The sequence below is a fragment of the Melanerpes formicivorus genome, unplaced genomic scaffold (genome assembly GCF_026170545.1).
Source record: "Melanerpes formicivorus ecotype bairdi unplaced genomic scaffold, bMelFor1.0.p_v2 SCAF_37, whole genome shotgun sequence".
Classification (NCBI taxonomy): Eukaryota; Metazoa; Chordata; class Aves; order Piciformes; family Picidae; genus Melanerpes; species Melanerpes formicivorus.
This window is the reverse complement of record NW_027142389.1, coordinates 2513779-2526693: the sequence shown is the minus strand read 5'-3', so window position 1 is coordinate 2526693 and position 12915 is coordinate 2513779. Positions and strand designations below refer to the sequence as shown.

The 12915-nt window shown below is 54.6% G+C and overlaps 1 protein-coding gene across 1 annotated transcript in view; it reads right to left on the bottom strand.

The window, feature by feature from the left end:
- Positions 1-12915, bottom strand: part of AR (androgen receptor) — a 72143-nt gene that overhangs the window by 1834 nt on the left and 57394 nt on the right. The window contains exons 5-8 of the mRNA XM_068157596.1: positions 7664-7808; positions 6781-6911; positions 6117-6274; positions 4361-4696 (exon numbers count right to left, since the gene is read on the bottom strand). Of these exons, the coding sequence (XP_068013697.1) occupies positions 4541-4696; positions 6117-6274; positions 6781-6911; positions 7664-7808 (590 nt within the window). The 3' untranslated portion in view covers positions 4361-4540. The remainder of the gene's footprint in view (positions 1-4360; positions 4697-6116; positions 6275-6780; positions 6912-7663; positions 7809-12915) is intronic.

The following is a 12915-nucleotide window of genomic DNA, read 5'->3' as shown; positions in this document are numbered from 1 at the left end:
ACAAAGGCCACTCCATCATCCCCCCCCAAGTGCAAATACTATCCCTGCCTAACCAGAAGCAGCTACAGGAAAGCTGGAGAAGAAGCTCCCACCAGCAGGCTGTGTGCCAGCATATGCTCTGCTCATGCCACCAAAGGCTGGCCCTGGGCAAACTGGGCAGTACTTAGCCAGGAACAAAACCTATTACCAGTTTCAGCACTGGCACAAACTGACTGCTTGCCTGGAGAGGATTTCGTTGCAGTCCTTGTGCAACCCAAGTAGAAACTCTCTTAGAGCATTACATAAATATCTTTAGCAATACAAAATGGGCATGCCTTTTATATACTCTCTCTCTATATATATATTTATTTGTTTATATATATATATGTATGTGCTTAACATCCCTTATGTTATTGAGACCCCTAGGGAGAGAGACCAGCCCTTGGAGCGCCAGCTGCAGACAGCAGCGAGCAGAAGCCAGCCTGAGCTGGCTCCTCCCAGTGATGCTGCGGGCCTGGGAGGCAGGTGACACCTCAGGGACCACCCCTGCACACTGTGGCAGCACCACAGGGCCAGAGTGAGTGATGTGAAGCCAGCAGATGGTGAGAAGGGTAGCGAGGGTGCTGCCTGCCCTGTGCAGGGCTGGCTCACTTGGCCATGGCATGGTGAGCGGTGCTCGGCGGTCTGGCTTCACACCTTTTCCCCCGAGCCAAGCTCCAAAAGGCCTTCTGACTCCCAGGAGAACCATGCTGAGATGCTGCCAGGCCCTGCAAAAGTGTTCACACCGTGTCTCCAGGTGGAGAGCTGCTGGCCCAGCTTAGAGCCATGCCAAGCAAAGCTCTCTGCTGACAGGGGCTGGAGCTGCTGGGCAAAGTTCTGCAGTTGCTGGCACAAGGAAGCTGCCTGCCTGGGCATGCAACTGCACCACGTTGTCTAGCTCACTGCTTCTGGCATGGCACAGGACTGAGGAAGAGCTCCTCCTACGCTGGCTAAAGGCCACCTCACCTTGCACCCTTTCTCTCACGAACCTGAACCCAAAAGAGCTGCTCCTGGGCCAACCCCAGCATGTGTGTTCCTTGTCTTCCATCTGCTGCCTTCAGCAGGAGCTGATGAGCTGAGCTGTGACTCAGATGGAGCCAGCACGAAAGCCCTCTCACTTCCCAGCTAAACCAGAGCAGAGCCAGGGGATCCACAGGGGGACAGGGACATGGGGCCCCTCACCAGGGCTGGGCTGCTCTGAGGGAAGCCTCAGGGACAGCTTTGACATGATGGGGAGGATGGTGAAATTCTCTTTGCTTTACTAAAGCAGAAGCAGACAAGAAGATGCAGAAGAAAACACAGAGATACATGTCAGGACCCAGACTTTGGTATGTCTTAAGCCTCTTTTCTTCCCAGCTCCTCCAGCAGCCCATGAAAACAGACAAGGAGCCAGAGTTAACTCTCCCCCCCAGCAAATCTCGATGTGGGGGCTGGTGCTCCTGGGCCCCACACTCTCTCTCCTGTCATCAGCTTCTGAACAAAGAAGTTGCAGAAGTTTAGCTGGATGCTGAAGGAACAGAGAACAAAACCCCAGTGCCCCACTCGAGGGCAAGGGTTGCTGTGGGGGTACCAGAACGCTCCTTGTCCCATCAGCTGGGGAGAGTTCAGCGAGCTCCTGCTCCCCCCTTAAAGGCCAGGCAGAAGGAGAAGCTGCACACCCATGAGCTGCACACCCCTGGCAGATGACACACAGGCAGTGTCCCCTGCTAAACCATTTTTTCCTTCACACTTCTTGCTTCCAGCAGTCCCTGTTAGGTTTGATTCCTTCCCCAGCCTGCAGCAGAAGAGCAGCCAGCAGGACACCCTCCCCTAAGGAAAGCTTCACTCACATGACCTCGTGCAGAATCTAAAGCTCTCCAGGAGCTGCTCAAGCTGCTCATAAACATCCTCCTCCTGAAGGCAGTGACCAGGGTGTTTCCCACCCAGCTGCTGCCACACTCCGCTGCTGGCAGCCAGAAAATGGTCAAGGAGAGAGGAGTGAACCAGCAGGGTTGGTTTTAACTGGGGCATTAACAAATGTTAGCCAATCACACTGGCATTTAAAATGCTTGGAGCCCCCTAAACCCGGAAAAGCTGCTGAGAACAGGGGCCCCTTGGCTGGCATTCAGGAAGGGTCTCTCTAGACTCTGTTGGCACCTAGAAGAAGGGATTTGAGAAAGAACATGATCTAGCAGGGCAGGAATCATGGAATTGTTAGGGTTGGAAGGGACCCCAAGGATGGGCAGGGACACCTCACACTACAGCAGGTTGCTCACAGCCACATCCAGCCTGGCTGCAAAAACCTCCAGGGATGAGGCTGCCACCACCTCCCTGGGCAACCTGTGCCAGGCTCTCACCACCCTCAAAGCCCACCACAAACAACTGCAGAAAAACTTCCTCCCCTTGAAGAGTTTTGGGTTCTTTCCTCTTCCCTGTCCCCTAATTAAAATCCCACAGAGTGATTGAAAAGCATCAGGAAAAGTGTACTGAGAGCTGGCACAGAGCCCAGATGGACCATGAGGGCACCTGCCTGAAGAAGGGGGTGATGCTCAGCTTGTGAGGGGCCCATTTGCACTAAGCTTCATTCCCCTCCCCGTTAGAGCCTCTGACAAGCACAGGTGGCTGGTGCCACGCAGGGGAACGCAGCCTGGCGTGATCCACGTGTCCCATCACAGTCTCCTCCCCAGAGCTGCCACCTGCTCCCTGCCCCTGGCCAGTCTCTGCAAGATGGTACCAGCGCTCCAGGGCACAGGGCTGTGGGTGGGCACAGTGCTCTGGCTTGGCACAGCATCCTGGGTGGGCACCGAGCTGTGGGTGGGCATGATGTTCTGAGTGGGCACTCTAGGCAGGTACAGGGTGCTGGGTGGACACCTTCCTCAGGGTGGGCATCATGTTTTAGGTGGGAATCGTGCTTTAGGTGGGCACAGTGTTCTGGATGGGTATAAAGCTCTGGGTGAGTACAGCTCCCCCAAAAGCTTCCCCCCACACCACAGTGGTGAAGGCACCACCCACCATCAACTGTCTGTGGCACCACAACCCCTTGCAGATGTCTCTGTTGGCAGAGCCAGATCGTGCCACAGCCCCCCAAGAAGTGCTGCCCTGGCAGGAGCCTGCACATGCCCCAGTCTCTGCACTCCCAGCAGGGTCTGAGCAGGCAGCTTTGGTGGGCTCAGGGCTGTGCAGGAAGGGGGGAGCCACCTGCCTGCACTGTGTGCTGGCTGTAGGACCAGTGTCCCTGTTAGCCAGGGCACATCTGCCTGTCCCTCATGGCAAAGCTGCAGCCTGGGCACGGGCTGAGTCACCACCGTGCCCTGTGGAGCTGCTGGGGACAGTGTGGGACAGTGCCTGGAGGACCACGCACGTGGGACCCAGCGTGTGGGACGGTGCACACGGGGCAGTGCTGTCCCGGGCTGCAAGCAGCCACTGCGGATAGGAGGAGCTGCAGGCACTGCTCCTCAGGGCAGAAGGTCCCTGCCACGGTTCCTTTACACCCCCTGAAGCAGCACCAGCCTGGCACCACAGCCGCCTCCCGAGGTGGACAAACAGCAGGAGCTCCGGGGCCTCGCAGGTCCCACAGGTCCCAGCCCCACTGCTGTGCTCCCAGGGCACTCCTCTGCTGGCATCAGAAAGAGCAGTTGGGACAGATGGGAAACCAGCAGCGTGGGGAGGCCGGGCTGGGAGGACACCCAGCAGGAGCAGAGCTGGGCAGGGGCTGGGCAGGGGCTGCAGGTGTCCATGGCAGGAGGGCAGAGCGTGGGGCGCGAGGGCGTCAGGCACTTGTGGGGCTGGGAACGGCTGTGTCGGAGGAGCTGCAGCTGCCCGGGACAGGAATGTGACCGAGATCCAGCTTGACCAGCCGCAGGAAAAGAACATCCCAGGTGGAAAACAGCAGCCACCTGCCACCTCTGGGGATTTCTGAAGGTCATCCAGCCCTTTTGCTGAGGACCCAGCCATGCTCCATCAGTTCATCCATGAGGGGCTGCAGGGCTGCAGGCAGCGGCATGGTGCCCAGAGCGAGCCCACCACGGCCAGCAGCAGGCCCTGTAAATTCATCTTGTCCCCTCAGCTCTTCTCTGTTCCTTTGCTGCAGTGTTTTTAACTCACCTGCTTCCCAGCACCGTAATGCAAATAAAGTCCTGAAGGGAGGCCAGTGAAGCAACCCACACCCAAACTGATCAGTTCAACCTGCTTCTTTCTTGGCTTGCTTTTAAAAACACCCCAAACCACCTCTGGCATCTGTCCCCATCTCCCCTGGCCACTGAAAGCCACTGCGGAGAACACTCAGATGAGAGAGCACAGACAGAGTGCCCCGGCAGAGCGAGCCAGCCAAAGCCAGGCAGAAGGTAGTTCAGTTCAGAGGTACCTCAGGAAAAACAGAAATCTCAGGAATCCCAGCAGGCTGTCCCTTGGGACTGTCCATCCTGGTGGCACGTGGCCTCTGTAGAGGGGATTCCCCAAGGCACTGCAGTACAGTAGTGCAGAAGTAACAGGCAGGAGATGGCTGAAATGGGGCATGGCAGAACTGGGAAGTCCCTCTGGAAGATCACTGTGCATGGAAGTAGATAGGCTTGACTTTTCCAGACAGGATCTTGGGAACCTGCACAGAGATGATCTCAGCCATCATTTCAGGGTAGTCCACGCTCACCATGTGTGCCTTAATTAAAAGGTCAAATGTAAACTGATGCAGGTCCTTGGCAATCTGGGAAAGGAAGAAAGTTTGTTAAAGGAGAAGTCTCTGGGCAGCAAAGCCTCAGGGAAGACAGCAAGCAGGCACAGCAGGTCAGGGCTGGACCTTGCTGCAACGGGAACTGCCTTGCTCTGCAGCCATCACTGCCCTGCTGGCAGCTCTCAGATGGCATCTTTGGGAATGGACCAGGGAACCAACCAGCCTGGAAGCATGGTGCCTAATTTGCCACAGTCCCTCCTACTCAGACATTACCAAGTAGCCAGGTGGGGGTTGGTCTCTTCTCCCAGGCAACCAACACTAGAACAAGAGCACACAGTCTCAAGCTGTGCCAGGGGAGGTTTAGGCTGGATGTTAGGAAGAAGTTCTTCCCAGCAAGAGAGACTGGCCATGGGGATGTGCTGCCCAGGGAGGTGGTGGAGTCACCATCACTAGAGGTGTTTAGGAGGAGACTGGATGGGGTGCTTGGTGCCATGGTTTAGTTGATTAGATGGTGCTGGGTGATAGGTTGGACTTGATGATCTTGAAGGTCTCTTCCAACCTGGTCTATTCTATTCTATTCTATTCTATTCTATTCTATTCTATTCTATTCTATTCTATTCTATTCTATTCTATTCTATGCTATTCTATGCTATTCTATGCTATTCTATGCTATTCTATGCTATGCTATTCTATTATACACTATTCTATTATACGCTATTCTATTCTATTCTATTCTACTCTATTCTATAACTGGGGCTGCACAAAAGCAGCACCTTCTTACTCCTGCAGCACCTTGCTGTCTGCAGGTGCTGCTGGCTGCACTTAGCAGGGATTACTTTTTGCTTGTAGACACTTCACTGTGTGGGCAGGGAGCTGAGGAGCGAGACAAGGTCTAGCTCGTGCTGCACCACTACAACTTTAAGTCACAAGCAGGAAATGTGTTTTCACTGCAGTAATCAGAGAAGATTCATTGGGGGCACATGGACTTTGAGCTGCTCTGCTAGGGCCAACGATGGAAAAGCATCCTCTACAAAGAGCTTTTCATGGCTAAAAAAGGAAGGCCACAAACCCCCGCAGCAGGCTGCTCACTGTGGGGACTGACTGACACAGAGAACTTTTGCTCCCTCAGCGGAGATCAGGTCTGGCTTTTCTCTGTCACCTCATCTGGGAGCACACTGCAACACTGTCCCTGCAGAGGTCCTCCAGCAGTTATAAAACAAGCCACAAAGAGTCAAGGAATCACCCAGCAGCCCAGGTTGGAAGGGACTTTGCAAGGTCACCCAGTCCAGCTTCTCTGGGAAGAGGAGCATGGCTGAGGCTACCCCGAGGCTGGAAAACCTCCCGTGGCAAGGGACTGCCGTGGCTCTGGGGAGGTGACTCCAGTGCATGCTTGCTCTCAGTGTGGAAAGTTTGTTTCCTATGTGAACAGACAGACATCTGAGTGTCCTCTTACAGGATGCACGGAGTCCAGGACCTTGGTGAGCTGGTAGAAGCGGCGGGAGCAGGAGGTGGGGTTCTTCCTCTTGCAAGCGATGATCCGGTCCAGCTCCTTAATGTAGTTCATTCGAAGCTCATCGAAGAGCTTCTGGTTCTTCAGGCCATCCACTGGAACTGGGTGGAACATGGAAAGCAATCCATAAGGGTTGGCCAGGGAGCACGAAAAGAGCGAGAGGAAGGCCGAAGAAGCGGTCAGTGCGGACCTCTCAGGCTGCTGGCCATCACTCTGATCAGCTTGCTGGGTACTGCCAACCCAAGGGCCCTTTATCAGCTCCCCAGAGGCGGTGTGCCACACAGCAGTGCTGTGCTCCTGCTCAGCAGCCAGTGCTTGGAGGTGCTCATGATGTGACAGCAGTCAGGCTGAGGAGTAACCTCTGGCATGAGCTGCAACGGGACAAGGGCTGCATGGCACCTCAGCAGGGTGGGCTGGCTAAGGGGGGCTGCGGAGGGGGGGAACCCTTGTGCTCAGCAGCTCGCTGTCTCTGGTTGAGCAGCTCAGGAACATCCACAGCCACCCCTTGGGGAGCAGGACTATGTGCACAGGGAAAGCACCCATGAGCTCTAGGGCGACAGAGCATGCAGCAGCTGGAGGTGAGCTGAGGAGGGGTGTGAGCACTCACTAATACTGAAGAAGAGCAGAGCCTTCATGCAGAGGAACTCCTGGGGCGTGATCTGCAGCCAGCCGAACTCCTGCGAGAGGTGCCGCATCCTGACGCACTGGCTGTACATCCTGGACTTGTGCATCCGGTACCTGGCAGGGCGAGGCGTGGAGCAGGGAGATCAAAGCCCTGCCTGCAGGATGTGGGGTGGACATGCCCTGCCTGGCCCCGCAGCTCCCACCTCGCCTGGCGCATCCCCGCTGCGCGCAGGAGCGTGTGCAAGCCTCTCTGTCTGCGCAGGGATGACCGCCCGGCGTCTGCAGGGCTCCCCTGAGCCTCTCTCTGCCTTCCCGGAAAACCACTGCAACCATGCCCCAAATGTGGTGGCTGGGAGGGCTTCCAAGTGGCTCTCACAGGGCTGTGGGGTTGTGCACTGCTGTGCTCAGTTGTTGCCTTTAAGCTCCTCTACCTCAGTGTCAACAAACCCTCCCCACCTCTAAGCTGACAGAACCCATCAGGAACTTACAATAAATGTCTGTTTCTGCTCACTCAAGCTGACCAACCAAGCTGCAAAGAGCAACTCCAATCCCTCAGAGAAAGGGCAGGTCTGTAAGGACCAGCTCCCCCACAGCCAGCACCAGCACTTGCTGCTGCCCTGAGCAAAGCTGAACCCAAAGCAAGGTTGAGGGGCAGGGAGGGAGGAGCACAAGAGGCATTACAGCTGACCTTACTGCTCCTGGGGATCGCTGCGGAGTAACCAGAGGGGAAAATCAGGGCCCTCCTGGGTTACTTGGGCTGCACCTTATAAGCAGCTGGGAAAGCAAGCTGTGTGTCTGGCTCTCAACTCTCACCTAGCCTGCCCCAGGCAAAGCACAGCAGTGGATTGCTGCTGTTTTGCACTCACTCGTTGAAGACCAGATCCGGAGCGAAGTAAAGCATCCTGGAATTGACGTTGGTGAAGGATCTCCAACCCATGGCAAAAACCATGAGGCCCATCCAGGAGTACTGGATTATGGACATCTGGTCATCCACGTGCAGGTTGCGAAATCCTATGGAGGAAGAAGGAGAGAGGGATGTCAGAGCTGAGGGGTGGCTCCCTGCAGTTACTGTTCTGTGCAGGCTTCAGCTCTCCTGATGGGATAAAGTGGGCCACAGCCTAACCTCAGCGGGTCCTGAGACACTTGCATGTGGCTGGGTGACACAACCTGATGTGCTTCACACCCTGATGTGCCATCCATCACAAGCAGCCAAACCAGAGCACTCAGCTGGGAGGGGAGAGAGGGGGTCCCCAGACACCCAGGGGGAATAACACGAAGCACAAGCAGCAAAGTGCTCTCAAGGAAGGCAGGGACAAGTGGCAGCAAATGGCATCTTCCCCCTCTGAGTCTCAAAGATCTTCACAGTTTGCACTGGAAGGCTTGGCTTGAGGTGAACAAGCATCACTCTGCAACAGACTGGACAAAAAGGAAAGACAAAGCAGGATGGGATTCAGTGAATTCCCTTAGGACATCCATCCAGGTAGGAGTGCTGAGCAGGTCGAGCCCCCCAGCACCAGCTCACCTGGGCACAGCTCTCACTCCTGGCACTAAACAGACACCCAGCTTGGCTGAACTCTCCTGTTCCACATGTTCTGCAGCTACCACACAACTCTCAAAGCCTCTGCTGCAAAACGTTCACCATTACCTTGTTCTGAGACTGGAGGTGAGCTGTGAGGATGGATTTGCTTTGTGCTGCTGACAGGGATTGATCAGCCAAAGGAGAACGGGACCCCCAGCAGCAACACTGCATTCCCCAGGCACCAGGGCAGGAACAAGCCCCCATTAACCAATTGCTGCAGGGGGTTTCACAGGATGTCAGGGGTTGGAAGGGACCCAAAGAGATCATCCAGTCCAACCCCCCTGCCAGGGCAGGACCATACAATCTAGCTCAGGTCACAGAGGAACACATCCAGACAAGCCTTGAAAGTCTCCAGAGAAGGAGACTCCACAACCTCTCTGGGGAGCCTGTTCCAGTGCCCTGTGAGCCTTACAGTGAAGAAGTTCCCCCTTGTGTTGTGGTGGAGCCTCCTGTGCTGCAGCTTACACCCATTGCTCCTTGTGCTGGTGCACACAAGGAAAGAAGAGGAAAATCTTCCTCTGCTCTCAACCCGCTAGGGACTTCACCCAGTTTCAGCAAATGGATTTTGTCGTCTAGCGCCTCGGAGGCAGGCAGGCAGGCAACCCCAAGGCCTCATCACACAGCTCACAGGCTGCTCTGTGCCTCTGTCAGCTGCACAGGGCATTCACCTAATGACTGTGCCCACGATGCTGCAGACCTCTGCAGAACCACAAGCCAAAGAGACATCCCAATGAAATTCCACCCAGGGCTCCCAGATGGGGGCTCGCAGCTAAACCCCAGGCGTGTTTACAACACATCACCTCCAGCACTGTGCTGCCTCTCCAGATGCTTGCAGTTAGTCAAGTGCAGTCTGGTTTCAAGAAAATCATATGTTATTTCCACCAAATATTAAAGCAATTCCAACACCTCCAGTGGATAATTATAATCCACTGAGGCAGGCATTTGTCTCTTGCTTGGGAAGCTGTCAGCTGCAAACAAGCACGCCGCCGTACTGGTGACTAAATTTGCTTTGCCTTTGTATATTTGCCTGTCAGAGTTCATTATAAAACTGAAGTCTGTGCCACAGCACTGTCCTACCAAACCCAGAGAGGTGATTCCCATCCAGGGGGGGCTCTCGGATACCAGCTGAACGTGAACCTCTGGGCAGCCAGAGAGGGACTCCTCAACAGCATGGAAGTATGGACAAAGCATCTGGGCAGCTGAAGACTTCATCAGATCAGTCAAACCACCTCTGGGATGTGTCTAAGTTAAAGCTTCATATCTCATCACACTACAGCATGCCATAAAAGCCCTTCTATTTATCCAGCAGATTTGGTCAGAGCTGAATTTACCACCAAGTAAAACCAAAGCCACTCACAATGACTGCTTCCCTGAACTTCCCCCTGCTCCATGCTTCTCTTTCCTTGCCCAGACATTCTAAAAAGCCAGGCAGAACTTGAGTTAGTTGAAGAGCAGCCATGCTGATGGCCCACTAGCAGAGGCTTTGCAGTGAGTAGGCAGTGAGATGGTGCAGGGAACACTTCCATACTGGCACTGAGCAACAAGGATGAAGGTTTCTGTCAGTCTGCTACACATTTTCCTCCTCAAATCCTCAAGGTTGGGTTTTATTCCTTTTGAAATTGCTCTCTGAAGGAAAGACTTTTGGTGTCCTCTAAAGGAATTTACAGACAATGCTCTATTACAAAGCAGAGTGAACATGGAACTGCAGAGCAGACTGAAGACTGATGGCCAGAACTTCTCCCCCAGTTTGAAGGAAGCTCTCTGCAGCACACCTGACAGCACCCTGAACTGCAAGCTTGGTGAAATACAGCCCTAATTCTCCCAGGTGATCCACCCCTTCTTTTGCTGGGTCCAGCATCAACAGGACAAAGCCACTGGAATTACCTACAGCAGAACCTTCACATCCCACCTGCCCCATGGTGATGCCATGAGCACCACTGTGCCCCTGCAGCCCTGCACCAAAGCCAACTCTATGGGCAGCAGGCTCTCAGCCAGGACCAGCTTTCCCTCAGCCGCCAAGGACCAGCTTTTCAGCCCATCTGTGGAAGTGTTTATTGCTCCTAATCTGTGCTATGAGAAGGCCTCTGGTGAGCTCCTTCATTACCTTGTAATTACCTTCACTAGCAATAAACCAAACATTTGTGCAATGCTGATCAGCGTTTAAGGAAAGGCATTTGAACACAACAGGTTTGTTGTTGTAGGGCTGGGAGTCTGCTTTCTGCTTGTCCACCAAAACAAGCTCTCTCTGTCATCTCACCTGGTCCCTAGGCACCACGGGGCTCAAACCACAAAGGGTTGTGGGCTGGTTCTGCCTCGGTGGGAGCCATGCTGCAGCCTGGCCTTGCTTCCCTGCCCAGCTCTGAGGCAGCCCTGCCCCACACACCAGGTTATCTTATGCACTGATTCCTGACAGTGTGGGGAACGAACTGGAGGCTTCTCATCTGCTGCTAGATAAAAGGATGTTCACCCCCATGTAGTCTGAGTGCTGATCTAAGTTAACTCTAACACCTTCACTGGACTTATGTATATGGAAAAGGGAAAACACATTTTCCTTCCACTTCCCTTGAAGTGGGCAGGTTTCATGGGTTTAATCAGACTGCTTAATTCTGCTTTTCAGCAGCTCTCTCAGCAAACTGTGGTTATTTAAGCTTTCCTTTCTGGGCAAACCACAGTTTGATTCCACCTTCTCCTACGCAGAATTTCAATTGCAGATGGTCCAAAGGGTCACCCATCACATTTTCTCCACCAAACAGAGGCTGATACAGCTACTGCAGGCAAGCAGAACTCAAGAAATGCTCCAACCTGATGCAGTCTTCTTTCAAGGATATCACTGAAGCCTCGCTGGAAGTGGTGCAGCAGCACCTTGCTGCATACCAATCACTCTTGGTGTCCAGGGGAAGTTCCATGCAGGGTGCAAGGTTAATCATCATCTATTAATCAGTATTAATCTATGGCCAGGATCATCAGGCCGAGGCTACCTCTCTTACAGGTTGGGTTCCCCCTCCTCCCACAAGCAGCAGCCACTGGCAAGCAAAAGTTTTGCCCCTTTGCTCTCCTGTGTCCTGCCAGGCCAGGCTGCATACACTTAGCTAAGCCAATGCTTGTGCCAGAGGTGCTCTGCTGCTGGGGGAGAGGGACGCTGGGATAACATTTCCATCCTCACTGCACACCACTGAGGACCAGCAGCACTTCCAGCAGGGAGCTGAGACCGCTGCTGGGGCAGGGTACAGAGCAGAGTTTGCCTGCCTGGCACCAGGGACACCAGCTGAGATGCTCTGCTTCGGCTGTCGGCCTCGGGCCCTGTTCCGCCGCACTGCTGAGCCCTGAGGTCTGCTCTCACTGCACCTCGCCAGCAATGCTGCTCATTAGCCGGCCCCAGCCTCCCAACAGAGCCTGTGAAGGGCTTTCTGTTTTGATATAAACAACTGCATCCCACTCTCTGAAGCCGCACCACCCCTCTCCTGAGCCGCCGTGTGCCGGGCTGCCCAGCCAAGCCGCGCAGCCAGGAACTGCAAACACCTTTGCTTTGCTTTACTGATCCAAACAGAGCTCAGATAAATTACAGACAGCAAACTGCCTCTGGCTATGGGGCAGGACTCTGCACACCTACCCGAGAAGAGAGGCGGCTGCAGGGTGCGCAGGGCAGGGCAGTGCCTGGGTACAGCCACCCATGCTGGCGCTGCCAGCTCTGCCCAGCCCTTGCCCAGCTCCCCTGGGAGCCTCAGAGCTGGCAGTAATCAGCAGTGGGTGAGATCCACCTCCCTACTATGACAGCTGGGGTGATGGGGCTGCAGAACCACAGCCCCGAGCACCAGTACAGCAACAGCACTGCCCTTGTTTATTCCTCCACTGGAAAACATCAGGAGGGTGACTGAGTGATGGAAGTGTGGTTACTGCTGTTGATCTCCAGCACTGGCACGAGTCAGGGAACTGCTGGAGAAAGCTGGGGAAAACAAACTGGCTTTGCCTCTTGCTCTGGGTGTGACATTGCTAACAGCGAGGCCAGGATCAGCTCCAGGGCCGGGGGATGGGGAGGGCAGCCAGCAGCATCCCCCACAGACAGTGTGTCCAGACAGGAGAGCTGGGCTCCGTGGCTCAAGGATCCCAGGCCTGTTGGTGATGCTGATCTGCCCCAAGAGCAAGGGCTGCTCAGATGTAAGAAGATCAGCATTAACTTTCCTCATTTGTCATTGCTGGCACTGGGGGCACCAGCCCCAGGAGGCAGCAGTGCAGCAGCTGGCACCACCATGCTGCCAGGCACCATGGGGCTGGAGATCAGGTACAGCATGAGAGTAAAGGCCTTTGATAAGGAGGTGATTACAATGGAGATGGTTTTTCAAAGCACTCTCCCTTTCCATTAGCACTGCTGCTATTTTACAGCCTCAGCCCCAGGCTGCCAGTGGGGTTTGGTGTTGTCTCCATGTACCTTGCTGAAGAAATCTTGATGTCTGAGGTAGATAAGGTGGAAGAGAGAGCACCTTTTGTCCCTGGTGTCACAGGGTAAACCAGGTGAATCTCTTCTAAGAAACAGAATGGGCT